Source organism: Pseudophryne corroboree, chromosome 3 (genome assembly GCF_028390025.1).
Source record: "Pseudophryne corroboree isolate aPseCor3 chromosome 3, aPseCor3.hap2, whole genome shotgun sequence".
In the NCBI taxonomy this organism is placed as follows: domain Eukaryota; kingdom Metazoa; phylum Chordata; class Amphibia; order Anura; family Myobatrachidae; genus Pseudophryne; species Pseudophryne corroboree.
In genome coordinates this window covers 484,765,326-484,780,405 of record NC_086446.1, presented here as the reverse complement: position 1 = coordinate 484,780,405, position 15,080 = coordinate 484,765,326, and the positions used below count along the sequence as shown (strand labels likewise).

At 47.4% G+C, this 15,080-nt stretch overlaps 1 protein-coding gene across 3 annotated transcripts in view; it reads right to left on the bottom strand.

Moving 5' to 3' along the window:
• Window positions 1-11,737: 11,737 nt before the first annotated feature.
• Window positions 11,738-15,080, bottom strand: part of SUZ12 (SUZ12 polycomb repressive complex 2 subunit) — a 296,912-nt gene continuing 293,569 nt past the window's right edge. For all 3 annotated transcript variants that reach the window (XM_063960868.1, XM_063960869.1, XM_063960870.1), the window contains 3 exons: window positions 14,120-14,318; window positions 13,690-13,769; window positions 11,738-13,487 (listed from right to left, as the gene is read on the bottom strand). In XM_063960868.1, the coding sequence (XP_063816938.1) occupies window positions 13,142-13,487; window positions 13,690-13,769; window positions 14,120-14,318 (625 nt within the window). In that variant the 3' untranslated portion in view covers window positions 11,738-13,141. The remainder of the gene's footprint in view (window positions 13,488-13,689; window positions 13,770-14,119; window positions 14,319-15,080) is intronic.

Genomic DNA, 15,080 nt, shown 5'->3' with positions numbered 1-15,080 from the left:
AGCATCCACTACGGACTATGAGAAATAGAATTATCGGTAAGTAAATTCTTATTTTCTCTAACGTCCTAAGTGGATGCTGGGGACTCCGTAAGGACCATGGGGATTATACCAAAGCTCCCAAACGGGCGGGAGAGTGCGGATGACTCTGCAGCACCAAATGAGAGAACTCCAGGTCCTCCTCAGCCAGGATATCAATTTTGTAGAATTTTACAAACGTATTTGCTCCTGACCAAGTAGCTGCTCGGCAAAGTTGTAAAGCCGAGACCCCTCGGGCAGCCGCCCAAGATGAGCCCACCTTCCTTGTGGAGTGGGCATTTACAGATTTTTGGCTGTGGCAGGCCTGCCACAGAATGTGCAAGCTGAATTGTACTACAAATCCAACGAGCAATAGTCTGCTTAGAAGCAGGAGCACCCAGCTTGTTGGGTGCACACAGGATAAACAGCAAGTCAGATTTCCTGACTCCAGCCGTCCTGGAAACATATATTTTCAGGGCACTGACAACGTCTAGCAACTTGGAGGCCTCCAAGTCCCTAGTAGCCGCAGGCACCACCAATAGGTTGGTTCAGGTGAGACGCTGAAACCACCTTGGGGAGAAACTGAGGACGAGTCCTCAATTCCGCCCTGTCCGAATGGAAAATCAGATAAGGGCTTTTTCAGGATAAAGCCGCCAATTCTGACACGCGCCTGGCCCAGGCCAGGGCCAACAGCATGACCACTTTTCATGTGAGATATTTTAACTCCACAGATTTAAGTGGTTCAAACCAATGTGACTTTTGGAACCCAAAACTACATTGAGATCCCAAAGTGCCACTGGAGGCACAAAAGGAGGCTGTATATGCAGTACCCCTTTTACAAACGTCTGAACTTCAGGGACTGAAGCTAGTTCTTTTTGGAAGAAAATTGACAGGGCCGAAATTTGAACCTTAATGGACCCCAATTTCAGGCCCATAGCCACTCCTGTTTGCAGGAAATGTAGGAATCGACCCAGTTGAATTTCCTCCGTCGGCCTTACTGGCCTCGCACCACGCAACATATTTTCGCCAATTGCGGTGATAATGTTTTTGCGGTTACATCCTTCCTGGCTTTGATCAGGATAGGGATGACTTCATCCGGAATGCCTTTTTTCCTTCAGGATCCGGCGTTCAACCGCCATGCCGTCAAACGCAGCCACGGTAAGTCTTGGAACAGACAGGGTCCTTGCTGGAGCAGGTCCCTTCTTAGAGGTAGAGGCCACGGATCCTCCGTGAGCATCTCTTGAAGTTCCGGTTACCAAGTCCTTCTTGGCCAATCCGGAACCACGAATATAGTTCTTACTCCTCTCCATCTTATCAATCTCAGTACCTTGGGTATGAGAGGCAGAGGAGGGAACACATACCCTGACTGGTACACCCACAGTGTTACCAGAGCGTCTACAGCTTATTGCCTGAGGGTCCCTGGACCTGGCGCAATACCTGTCCAGTTTTTAATCATGTGGAAGACTTCTGGGTGAAGTCCCCACTCTCCCGGGTGGAGGTCGTGCTGAGGAAGTCTGTTTCCCAGTTGTCCACTCCCGGAATGAATACTGCTGACAGTGCTATCACATGATTTTCCGCCCAGCGAAAAATCCTTGCAGCTTCTGCCATTGCCCTCCTGCTTCTTGTGCCACCCTGTCTGTTTACGTGGGTGACTGCCGTGATGTTGTCCGACTGGATCAACACCGGCTGACCTTGAAGCAGAGGTCTTGCTAAGCTTAGAGCATTGTAAATGTCCCTTAGCTTCAGGATATTTATGTGAAGTGATGTCTCCAGGCTTGACCATAAGCCCTGGATATTCCTTCCCTGTGTGACTGCTCCCCAGCCTCGCAGGCTGGCATCCATGGTCACCAGGACCCAGTCCTGAATGCCTAATCTGCGGCCCTCTAGAAGATGAGCACTCTGCAACCACCACAGGAGGGTCACCCTTGTCCTTGGTGACAGGTTATCCGCTGATGCGACCCGGACCATTTGTCCAGCAGGTCCCACTGGAAAGTTCTTGCGTGGAATCTGCCGAATGGGATTGCTTCGTAGGAAGCCACCATTTCACCCAGAACCCTTGTGCATTGATGCACTGAGACTTGGCTCGGTTTTAGGAGGTTCCTGACTAGCTCGGATAACTCCCTGGCTTTCTCCTCCGGGAGAAACACCTTTTTCTGGACTGTGTCCAGGATCATCCCTAGGAACAGAAGACACGTCGTCGGAACCAGGTGCGATTTTGGAATATTGAGAATCCAATCGTGCTGCCGCAACACTACCTGAGATAGTGCTACACCGACCTCCAACTGTTCCCTGGATCTTACCTTTATCAGGGAATTGTCCAAGTAAGGGATAACTAAAATTCACTTCCTTCGAAGGAATATCATCATTTCGGCCATTACCTTGGTAAAGACCCGGGGTGCCGTGGACCATCCATACGGCAGCGTCTGAACTGATAGTGACAGTTCTGTACCATAAACCTGAGGTATCCTTGGTGAGAAGGGTACATTTTGACATGAAGGTAAGCATCCTTGATGTCCCGAGACATCATGTAGTCCCCTTCTTCCAGGTTCGCAATCACTGCTCTGAGTGACTCAATCTTGAATTTGAACCTCTGTATGTAAGTGTTCAAAGATTTTAGATTTAGAATCGGTCTCACCGAGCCGTCCGGCTTCGGTACCACAACAGTGTGGAATAATACCCCGTTCCCTGTTGCAGGAGGGGTATCTTGATTATCACCTGCTGGGAATACAGCTTGTGAATGGCTTCCAAAACTGTCTCCCTGTCAGAAGGAGACATCGGTAAAGCCGACTTTAGGAAACGGCGAGGGGGAGACGTCTCGAATTCTAATTTGTACCCCTGAGATATCACCTGAAGGATCCAGGGGTCTACTTGCGAGTGAGCCCACTGCGCGCTGAAATTCATTGAGACGGGCCCCCCACCGTGCCTGATTCTGCTTGTAAAGCCCCAGCGTATACTGAGGGCTTGGCAGAGGCGGGAGAGGGTTTCTGTTCCTGGGAACTGGCTGATTTCTGCAGCCTTTTTCCTCTCCTTCTGTCACGGGGCAGAAATGAGGAACCTTTTGCCCGCTTGTCCACGAAAAGACTGCGCCTGATAATACGGCGTCTTCTCATGTTGAGAGGCGACCTGGGGTACAAACGTGGAATTCCCAGCTGTTGCCGTGGCCACCAGGTCTGAAAGACCGACCCCAAATAACTCCTCCCCTTAATAAAGCAATACTTCCAAATGCCGTTTGGAATACGCATCACCTGACCACTGACGTGTCCATAACCCTCTACTGGTGGAAATGGACAACGCGCATAGACTTGATGCCAGTCGGCAAATATTCCGCTGTGCATCACGCATATATAGAAATGCATCTTTTAAATGCTCTATAGGCAAAAATATACTGTCCCTATCTAGGGTATCAATATTTTCAGTCAGGGAATCCGACCACGCCAACCCAGCACTGCACATCCAGGCTGAGGCGATTGCTGGTCGCAGTATAACACCAGTATGTGTGTAAATACCTTTTAGGATACCCTCCTGCTTTCTATCAGCAGGATCCTTAAGGGCGGCCATCTCAGGCGAAGGTAGAGCCCTTACAAGCGTGTGAGCGCTTTATCCACCCTAGGGGGTGTTTCCCAACGCACCCTAACCTCTGGCGGGAAAGGATATAATGCCAATAACATTTTAGAAATTATCAGTTGTTATCGGGGGAAACCCACGCATCATCACACACCTCATTTAATTTCTCAGATTCAGGAAAACTACAAGTAGTTTTTCCTCACCGAACATAATACCCCTTTTTTGGTGGTACTCGTATTATCAGAAATGTGTAAAACATTTTTAATTGCCTCAATCATGTAACGTGTGGCCCTACTGGAAGTCACATTCGTCTCTTCACCGTCGACACTGGAGTCAGTATCCGTGTCGGCGTCTATATCTGCCATCTGAGGTAACGGGCGCTTTAGAGCCCCTGACGGCCTATGAGACGTCTGGACAGGCACAAGCTGAGTAGCCGGCTGTCTCATGTCAACCACTGTCTTTTATACAGAGCTGACACTGTCACGTAATTCCTTCCAACAGTTCATCCACGCAGGTGTCGACCCCCTAGGGGGTGACATCACTATTACAGGCAATCTGCTCCGTCTCCACATCATTTTTCTCCTCATACATGTCGACACAAAAGTACCGACACACAGCACACACACATGGAATGCTCTGATAGAGGACAGGACCCCACTAGCCCTTTGGGGAGACAGAGGGAGAGTTTGCCAGCACACACCAGAGCGCTATATATATATATATATATATATATATATATATATATATATATATATAGGGATAACCTTATATAAGTGTTTTTCCCCTTATAGCTGCTGTATAGTTAATACTGCGCCTAATTAGTGCCCCCCTCTCTTTTTTAACCCTTTCTGTAGTGTAGTGACTGCAGGGGAGAGCCAGGGGAGCTTCCCTCCAACGGAGCTGTGAGGGAAAATGGCGCCAGTGTGCTGAGGAGATAGGCTCCGCCCCTTTTTCGCGGACTTTTCTCCTGCTTTTTTATGGGTTCTGGCAGGGGTTAAAATTCATCCATATAGCCCTGGGGGCTATATGTGATGTATTTTCGCCAGCCAAGGTGTTTTTATTGCGTCTCAGGGCGCCCCCCCCCAGCGCCCTGCACCCTCAGTGACCGAAGTGTGAAGTGTGCTGAGAGAGCAATGTCGCACAGCTGCAGTGCTGTGCGCTACCTTGTTGAAGACAGGACGTCTTCTGCCGCCGATTTTCCGGACCTCTTCTGCCTTCTGGCTCTGTAAGGGGGCCGGCGGCGCGGCTCTGGGACCCATCCAAGCTGGGCCTGTGATCGTCCCTCTGGAGCTAATGTCCAGTAGCCTAAGAAGCCCAATCCACTCTGCACGCAGGTGAGTTCGCTTCTTCTCCCCTTAGTCCCTCGATGCAGTGAGCCTGTTGCCAGCAGGTCTCACTGAAAATAAAAAACCTAAACTAAAACTTTCACTAAGAAGCTCAGGAGAGCCCCTAGTGTGCACCCTTCTCATTCGGGCACAGAGATCTAACTGAGGCTTGGAGGAGGGTCATAGGGGGAGGAGCCAGTGCACACCAGATAGTCCTAAAGCTTTCTTTAGATGTGCCCAGTCTCCTGCGGAGCCGCTATTCCCCATGGTCCTTACGGAGTCCCCAGCATCCACTTAGGACGTTAGAGAAAATAAGATTCCTCACTCTCCTCTCACCTTATCAGGGATATTTAAAACTTCTCTGATAGTTTCTATGAGAGCCTCTAATTCCCTGCGATAGAGTACCCTCTCCCACCTCTGAATCCACCTCACCCTCCTCCATTTCTGACCTCTCATCATCCAAGTCAGACTGCAGGATATGGGCTAAAGTGCATTTCTGCGGACAAATGGCAGGGGACTGAGACGCTGGTTTGGGTACGGAGTCTCTTTTCATAAACTCAGCCATAGATTGTCTTAAGTATTGCATCTCTTTCTCATTCCGAGATAACTTAGTAGAGACTGTGGATATCATTCCCCTAATGTAGTCCAGCCATGCTGGTTCTGCCCCACAAGCCTGGGAAGGAACACTACATTGAGTACACATCAGTGAACCCCCTGGAGAAGAGGAACATTGTGCCTTACATGAAACACACTCTTTGCCTGACATACTGTAATAGTGACACACACACACACAGGAAAAGGTTAAATGCACAATTAACCCTCAGAGAGCCCTTCCAGGGAGACGCAGAGGGAGTATGGAACCAGCACACCGCCCTTAACGATAATGCTGAGCTTAGCCGGGTCGCAAACTAAGTACCTAGATTAGGGACTTGGTACACTTATAATCGCTCACCCCCCGCTATGACCCCCTGGTACCGCTGAAATCTGGAGTCTCTCCGGAGGAGCTGCGTGTCCTTGTCAATAAGCGTCTGTTTCCGCTGCAGAGGGAAAAAGGCACCGGTGAGCTGCTGGATCCGCTCGTAGTGAGGCCCCGCCCCTTCAATGGCACACGGTCTTCCCACTCTGTTTTATACTGGCTGTATGTGTCTAAGCACATAAAATGGAGACAGACTCCTTTTATGGCTATGTTGCCAGTCTGGGTACTGTGTCCGCTGTTCAGCATCTGTGTCCTTACACAGCAAGAGACGCAGTCCGCCTCAAAAGCCGTACGTCTCCGTACACTCATTCCGCCATAATGGCTGGCGACCCGCTAAGCAGGACACCAGCTTAGTACTAACCATTCTTCTTTCTTCTGGCTCTGTTAGGGGTGGTGGCGTGCTGCAGGAATGTACGTTCGCTGTGGTGGGGCTTTCGAATAGTTCCCTCAGGAACTAGTGTCCTGTCAGCAGGGAATGGGACTATTAACCCACATCGACAAGGCAGAAATGTGAACCTTGAGGGAGGCCAGGCGAAGTCCTAAATCCAGGCCTTGTTGCAAAAAAGCCAGAAGTCTGAAAGTACTAAACTTGTATGCATCATAAATTTTAGCAGCACACCAGATGAAGTAAGAATTCCAGACCCTATAATAAATCTGTGCAGAAGCTAGTTTGAGAGCCTTCAACATAGTTTGAATAACCGCCTTCGAAAATCCGTTGGCCCTCAGGAGTGAAGCTTCAAGAGCCACGCCGTCAAAGCCAGTGCAGTCTAGGCCACGCTGGAGCGACTAGACGCAGTTTCCCTCCTTCTTGCTTGAACTTCCGTAGTACCCTGGGCAGGAGTGACACTGGAGGGAAAACGTATGGCAGCCAAAAGTTCAGTGGAATCGCCAGTGCATCCACGAACGCTGCTTGAGGATCCTTTGTCCTTGCTCCGAAGACCAGAACCTTGTAATTGTGTTGAGACGCCATCAGGTCTATATCTGGTAGACCCCACTTGTCCACAAGGAGTTGGAAGACCTCTGGATGAAGACCCCACTCTCCGGCGTGTACGTCCTGACGACTGAGGAAGTCCGCTTCCCAGTTGAGTATCCCTGGAATGAACACTGCCGATGTTGCTGGCAGATGGAGTTCCGCCCATCGAAGAATTTTTTACACTTTCATCATTGCCATGTGGCTTCGAGTGCCGCCTTGATGATTTTTATATGCCTCCGTGGTGGCGTTGTCTGATTGTACTTGAACAGGCCAGTTCTGTACGAAAGGCTGGGCCAGTGTCAACGCATTGAAAACTGCCTGCAATTCCAGAATGTTTATCGGAAGGAGAGATTCCTCCCTGGTCCACCGACCCTGGAGATAGTGTTGCTCCAACACCGCGCCCCAACCCCGCAGACTGGTATCTGTCGTTAAGAGAACCAAGTTGGAGTTCCAGAAGGGAAGGCCCTTGCTCAATTGTTGGTCCTGTAGCCACCAACTCAGTGACAGACGAACCTCCGGAGTCAAGGAGATCATTTGAGACCTGATCCGGTGAGGCAGGCCGTCCCACTTGGAAAGGATTAACCTCTGCAGAGGGCGGGAATTAAATTCAGCGTACTCTACCGTGTCGAAAGCTGACACCATGAGGTCTAATACTTGCATCGCCGAGTGTATCGACACTCTATGGCGAGAGAGGAAGTATCTGATTCTGTCCTGAAGTTTAAGTACCTTCTCTGGAGACAAGAAAAACGTTGGTTGTGTGTGTCCAGGAATGCCCCTAAGTGTACCATGCTCTGAGCAGGGACCAGTGAGGATTTCTTCCAATTGATGAGCCACCCGTGGGCTTACAGGAATTGGATGATCAGTTCCAGATGACGGAGAACCTCCGGGGGGTGTTTGCCAGGATCAACAAGTCGTCCAAATACGGCAAGATTCTGATACCCTGACGGCGGAGAAGGGCCGTCATAACCACCATAACCTTGGTGAAGAACCAAGGAGCCGCGGTGAGTCCGAAAGGCAAGGCTTGGAACGGATAATGAAGGTTGCCAATAAGAAACCGAAGATGTTGCCGATGCAACCTGGCAATAGATATGTGTAGGTAAGCATCCTGTATATCCAGGGATACCATACAGTCCTTGGGTTCCATAGCCAGTACAATAGAGCGCAGAGTTTCCATACGAAATTTGAACACCCACACAAATTTGTTCAAAGATTTGAGGTTGAGTATAGGTCGGGAGGATCCATTCGGCTTCAGAACTAGAAACAGCATCGAATAGTATCCCCTGCCTCTCTAAGTGCCGGTGCCTCTGTCTATCACTCCTGTATCCAGGAGGGATTGGACAACCAAATGTAGAGTTTGTGCTTTTAATGGATCCGAAGGTATAACTATTGAGCAAAACTGGCGAGGGGGACGTCTCTTGAAAGAGATCGCCTAGCAGTGAGAGACCAGTTCCTGCCCCCAGGCGTCCGAAGTGGTCTTTAACCATACCTGGGTGAACTGCAGAAGTCGGCCTCCCACTCTGGGGTCCCCAAGGGGGAGGCCCGCCCCGTCGTGTAGCAGGCTTGTCCGGTTTAGAAGCAGGCTGACGGGCGACCCAAGAACATTTAGATTTGGGCTTAGAGGACTTGGAAGTGCGAACCTGTCTCGGGTACGCCTGACCCTTTGCTTCACCTGGAGGTCGAAAGGAACGAAAAGTAGTACTCTTAGCCTTCAGAACCGAAAGATTAGTACTTGGGAGAAACGCAGTCTTGGCCGATGCCAAGTCGGTCACAATTTTGTTCAGATCATTTCCAAATAGTATATGTCCCTTAAAAGGGAGTACCTCCAAGGTCTTATTAGAGTCCAGGTCCACCGACCAGGACCGTAACCACAGAATCCGGCGAGCCAGGATAGACGTAGTAGATGCCTTGGCCGCCATAACGCATGCACCAGAGGCCGCCTCCTGAATATAGTGGGAGGCTGTGGTAATATAGGTCAGTTATTGTCTGGTAGTGTCAGAAAAATTCAGAGGTAGCTCTTGCTTGAACCCATGCTTCAATGCCTTTTGCAGCCCAAGAGACAGCCATAGTGGGTCTATGTACAGCACCTGTAAGAGTGTAAATAGACTTCAAGCAACCCTCCACGCGCTTATCCGTCGGTTCCTTCAAAGAGGTGACGGTGGTGACAGGCAGAGTTGATGACACAACAAGACGGGCTACATGCGAGTCCACTGGTGGCGGGGTTTCCCACTTGTTACTTAACTCCGCAGAGATGGGATAAGGAGCTAGCATCTTTTTAGACAGGGAAAATTTCTTTCCTGGAGAAGACCAGGATTCCTAATGTATGTCATTTAAATGGTCAGAATGTGGTAAGATTAATTTAGTAACCTTCTGACGTTTGAACTTATCAGGTTTCTTATAGGCCCTACACACTGGCCGATATTCCTCAAAGATATGAACGATCTCGTTCATTATTGAACAAGATAACGTTCATATCTTTGAGTGTGGAGTCACCAGCGATGAACAATGCGCGACACCCGCGCTCGTTCATCGCTGGTGCCCCGTCGGCTGTACATGCAGGCCAATATGGACGATCTCGTCCATATTTGTCTGCTCTTCAATGGAGCCAAGTGACTGGGGGAGTGAAAAAACTTCACTCCCTCCGACACTAACCCCCCCCCCCCCCCCCCGGGTCGCCCATCTTCGCCGTCGGGTAGCTCGGCGGCAGATCTTTATATGTGTAGGGCCCATTAGATGTATCAGGAGCGTGAATATCATCAATCTGAAGAATCAACTTGATAGCCTCCACTAGGTCAGGAACATCCACCTGTGCTGTAGAATCTTCATCAGAAGCAGCGGTATCAGCATCTGATGGATCAGTATATTCCGCATCCGAATCGGAAGAATCATCTGAAATATTAGTGGATTGTGAGGAAGAAATGGCCCGCGTTGATGACCCTTCGGTCCCAAGTAGGGCGAGGGTTAGGTTTTTGTTTAATCAAGGACTGATTTAATTGCTGTAACTAGGCTGACAGAGTATCCGCCTATGGTGGATTAACTACAGGGACAATATGTGGCTGTAATGGCACAGGAGGTCCCACAGGGGGCGCAAGTCTTGTTAGAAGCATAGTCAGCATATTCGAAAATACAGCCCAAGGTGCTGCGGGCTGACTAGGGGGTGCAGAACACCCAGTACCTGGACCCTTCGCAGAAATAATTTTCTCCGGTAAATCCATGGCGCCAGCACTTTATGATGTAAGAGTGTCTGCGGATTCCCGCCCTGTGCAGCAGACATTATTTGGAATGTAGCCTTAGGGCGTATCAGTACAATATAGCCAGACAAACACAATACCTGACAAAAAAAACCCTAAGATATGTGACTGCAATTGCAGAGCACAGAGGATTTAAGTGGTATGAGGTGACTGAAACACACAGTGAAAAATACAAAACAGTATATCCTGTGGAACACTATATGGTATATGAAACCCTGACGCACTTAATTCCCCAGGCTACAGAATATAGCGATAGCAATATGTGTGATACACAAAATAGAATCCACACAGCAGCTATAGGCACACACAGTCACAGGTACAATGTAGAACTGATTACATATAAACAATAAGACTGCACTGGACTAGTAATACTACATAGAGATATGTATGTATACAGATATAAATGCACAGTTAACACTGGATGTATATAACAGAATACTTGTTCTTAACTAACGCTGTCAAAACCACATGTGGAATACTTAAGCATCCTGTAAATGCACAGCACTGATAAGACAGGTAGTTTTACAGAGGAGACAGAGCCCTGCAGTCCCGGAGATCAGCGCAGCTCTGTGAAATGGCGCCCAAATGCTGACAGGGAGTGTGGGAGAGAGAGGTGCAGTTCCAGGGCAAGAACACTTGCTGAAGATGGCGCCTGGAGCTGGGGGAGGGGCTACAGGTCAGCGCCTTATCCCCTCTGCTGGACTTCACCACCTGGTACTATGGAGCCTATAATAAACGGATTTTAGTTAATCCGACCTGTGCTCCCTGCCCTGGTGGATATAGTGGGGTCCCTGCACGGCCACAGTGTCCACTCCAGCGGCGCGGGCAGTCTCCTGGGACCGCGACCGGATCTTGATTTCGGCGGTTCCCACCTGACTCTTACCTCCTCCCTGAAGTGCAGCCACGCGATCCAGGAGAAAAGCAGCAGTGATGTGTGCCTGATGACCGGAGCTCCTCCGCTGCAAGTACCCGGCAACTAGGGCGCGGTAGTATGCAACGCAGCTGGGGGAGGTGATGGAGACGCAGCACAGAATGTCAGCATGACATGAACAGCATCTAGAGCCTTTGCTGCGGCCCTTGAAGTCTTCTTGCTTCTTAAAAAGCTCTTATTACGGCTGCCTAGCGCAGCCCCACCTGTTAGCTGCCTGCACTCCAGGCACCAACTTACAAACTGAGCTCCAGTGCCTGGAGGCGGGGCTATAGAGGAGGCGGTGCAGTGCATCCTGGGAACAGTGAAAACTTTAGCCTGTTGGTGCCTCTGATCAAGATCCAACTCTACACCCCGATGTTATTCCCTGTGGAATACCAGTGTACCCCACTGCAGAAAATAAAATCCTCTGGGAGCTCCAGAGTGTGCCACCTCTCCTGAGGGCACATTTTTCTAAACTGGCTGTAGGAGGGGGCATAGAGGGGAGGAGCCAGCACACCCAGTTGAGGAAACTTAAAGTGTACCGGCTCCTTTGGACCCCTTCTATACCCCATCGTATTAAGTGAACCCCAGTATCTCTTATGGATGTTAGAGAAAGAACCAGACATACATTTTTTATCATGAAGTTACATCTCCTTGTAGAGAACTATATCCCAATCCAAATGTTTGTCAGAAAGGCAGAATGATGTACAGACAATACACAAGGTATTTCATTTTATACTTTATTAGAAATTGACATGACAAGTTAACTTGACACAGGAATTCAGGACTATTTCAAGAGAGAGGGTGCAAGGGGCCATCACCATATCTTGTGCAAACGATGCCAGTTTTTAAGCCAAATAAAAGCAGGACTGCCCGCTAAGCATCTCTACCTACCTTTAGCCTATATGGCTTTACATACGTGCCGATGCATGTCAGAGGCTGCATTAGATAGGTGCAGCATAACAAGGAGAAAAATCTGATTTCTAGCAAGAGAAAAAGCATGAATCTGGAAATGTAAAAAAAAAAAAAAAAAAAAAAAAAAAAAAACCTGCAAACCACCTTCCTATTTTTACACAAATATCAGTGACCCTGACTCTTATACTGAACATCCACACAATTCATTAAATAGCATCACAATTAACATACATTTACGACCAACCAATTTGCTATATGTACAATTGTATACATGTCTGAAATCACAATTACAAAGATTAGATGATATTTTACCAAGATAAATGATATAAAAAAGATGGTGGATGAAGATACCTGTACTTCAAGCAGCATAATTCTTTTATAAATAAAAACTATGAAATGCAGTATTAAAAAAAAGGGATGTTATTCCATTAGCAGTGCTTCCTGGGACATAAAAGAAAACCAGTAACATTATGCAGATCATGATTAAAAGACCTGTAAAAACATGGCGTTATTTAATATATGAGGGACACTGCTGCACTCACTGCCCTAACGAAGAAGTGCACAACACTCCCAGCAGAGGGCGAAATCTAGTCAGCCTTGTTACAACTAGTTTACAAAGTGGTTCAAAGTAAAATGTAATTGCATGCAGATTAATTAATGAAAACGTCATTATCTAGCACAATCTTGCACAGAATAATGGGAGTACTGATTTGGGACAGAAGGGGGCACAGAAAACAAACCACATATCTGACCAAAAAGCGCTTTCCATTGGGGAGGGGGAAGATTACATTTCATACAGTTTTCATCATGTAAATGGCAATAGTGAGCACAAGTCCATTTTATTGTGCCACAGATATCAATTCTGTTCAATGGTGAGGTCAAATACAAACCTCTGACATTACAAAAGGTTAAAAAAATAACAGTCAATATTGGAAGCAACTGAAATTTTTTTTTTTACATAAATAAAAATTCATAAACGGTACCACTGCAAAAGTGGTAGGGAAGGATACAAAAGCCAGAGTTTGTGTTTAAAAAAAAAAAAAATGTTGCAGACTTCATGCCTTGACTGGAGGTGGAATTGAGAAATTGAGTAGAAAGGTAGAAAAGTTTGTAATGTATTGCTTTGCGGGTGCCCTCGCATACTGACACTTGCTTGGGCACCTCCGGTGGAAGTTACGCTCAGCCACAGTTCAGTGTACACCTATTCTGCAGTCTTCACAGGCGTTGTTTTTTGCTCTGTTTAAAGAACCCTGACGCACTGTCATTTTCTAAAGCTCTCTCTCTTCCATTTGTCTCAACAAAACCATTGGTTATTCCATGCAGTTCCTCTGGAGGCTCCTCCACAGTGGAAGTGGGAGACTCTCCTTTTTCCATTTTGTATTGCATGTCCCGCAGTTTGGACACAGCTTTTTCTATTGTAGAAATGCTGATTAGGTTAAAGTCGTGCATACTCACTAGATGAAGCATAAAGTTTCGGCACAAGTTTTTCTTAATGATTTTGGGTCCAAAGTTTTCCACAAACTGCATACAAGCATGATTCATTTGATTGTCTGCAATGAACCTGAGAAATAAATAAAGGAAAAATAATCACTATTTTGGAACAAAGTATTGGAATTTAAACCGAACAAATCACCCATCTACAACCAGACTTCACTGTAAAACCGGTTAGTGTAGGGCTGTTATTCCCCAAGATAAAAAGTCTCCCCAATGTATAATGCTGTAGCTACTGAACTAATCTATAAACAACCAGCTCTACCAATTACCCATGTTTCATGACGTGCAGGTTCCACATTTTCATGACTTCCTTCTCCCCTTCATTGACATCAGAGAATTCCTCAATTTGCTGGAGGGGGAAGAAACAGACATGAGGAGTCAGTGACAGCAGAGGAGAATAGCTCAAAGAGGAAGGCAGAAGATTAATATTGGAGACTATTTCAGATTTAGGCAAGCTATATGGTATACAAAGAATAAATACATAAGAGCTTGGTAAGATACCTTCATCAGTGTCCTCTTAGCACAAGTTTTGGCATGGTATGGCTGTTCCACTAGAACCAATCTTACATAGTAGCACTGCACAAGTTATAATCAGGACACAAATTGGAGGATATTAAGAACACAGCGCTTATTACAAATTAAAAAAAAAAAGTGATCTTCACTTCTAAACAGGGTCTCCATATTTCAATTGTCACTTACAGTTATTGTTTTTTCTCTTAGCCATTCAGGATCTTTCTCATCTTCGCTGTCCACCTCCATCTCTTGGGGACGGAGAGGAAGGCATGTGTCACTGTGAAAGTACAGTCTATTGTGCCCGCTGCTGTAAGTCCTCTGCTGCTCCACTTCTCCATCCTCAGACTCATAGAACTCGGACATACCACCTTTTGTACGTTTTGGCCTACAAAAAATAAACAAAAACAAAAAAATACAAAAAAAAGTTTTTAACACAGTATCACAAAGATTGTATGTACAAAATAAAAGTATATTTTTCTAAAATTAAAGTACTTCAGACATCGCACTGCCACAAGGAGGTAAAACAGTCAACCATGCAAAGTAAGATTCTCACAGACATTACTCTGGCCACTTACATACAGATGTGTCCTCACACATCTAGCCTCAATACGCCATGCAGCGGGAGATGCCGGGCGTGAGTGAGCCGCCAGGACCAGTGAAACGCTGCCAACATTGGGCGTCTTTTTTTTGCATCTTGCAACACACAAGGAGACCGTGCTGATTAATTTGATATATGAAACTTGTATACTGTGTGTATTGAGTCTGTATACGAAGCCGAACAGAACTTGTATTGGAGAAAAGCTGTGACTGCTACATTTTTGCACTACACAATATGTGGCCTGATCCCGCAGGACGGAGCGGCATATCTGGTACATAGTCTAGTGTGCACCCATGATATGTGCAGTCCTGCTGGTTTCTAGAGTCATCCCGCATCGATCCTGCAGCAGGGCCATGGGGGATGTTGCTACCAATTATATGATACAGAATTCTGCATGTCACGTGGCTCACTGCTAGTTTGGACCCGACATCTGCAAGTGTGTATGTCGGGCTGGGTACACATCACCAATTGTGTACCCAGCTTCAGTTGCACACACAGGGCTACCACCAGAAATTGTGGGGCTCGGGACTAACCAAATAGCCAGGGGTC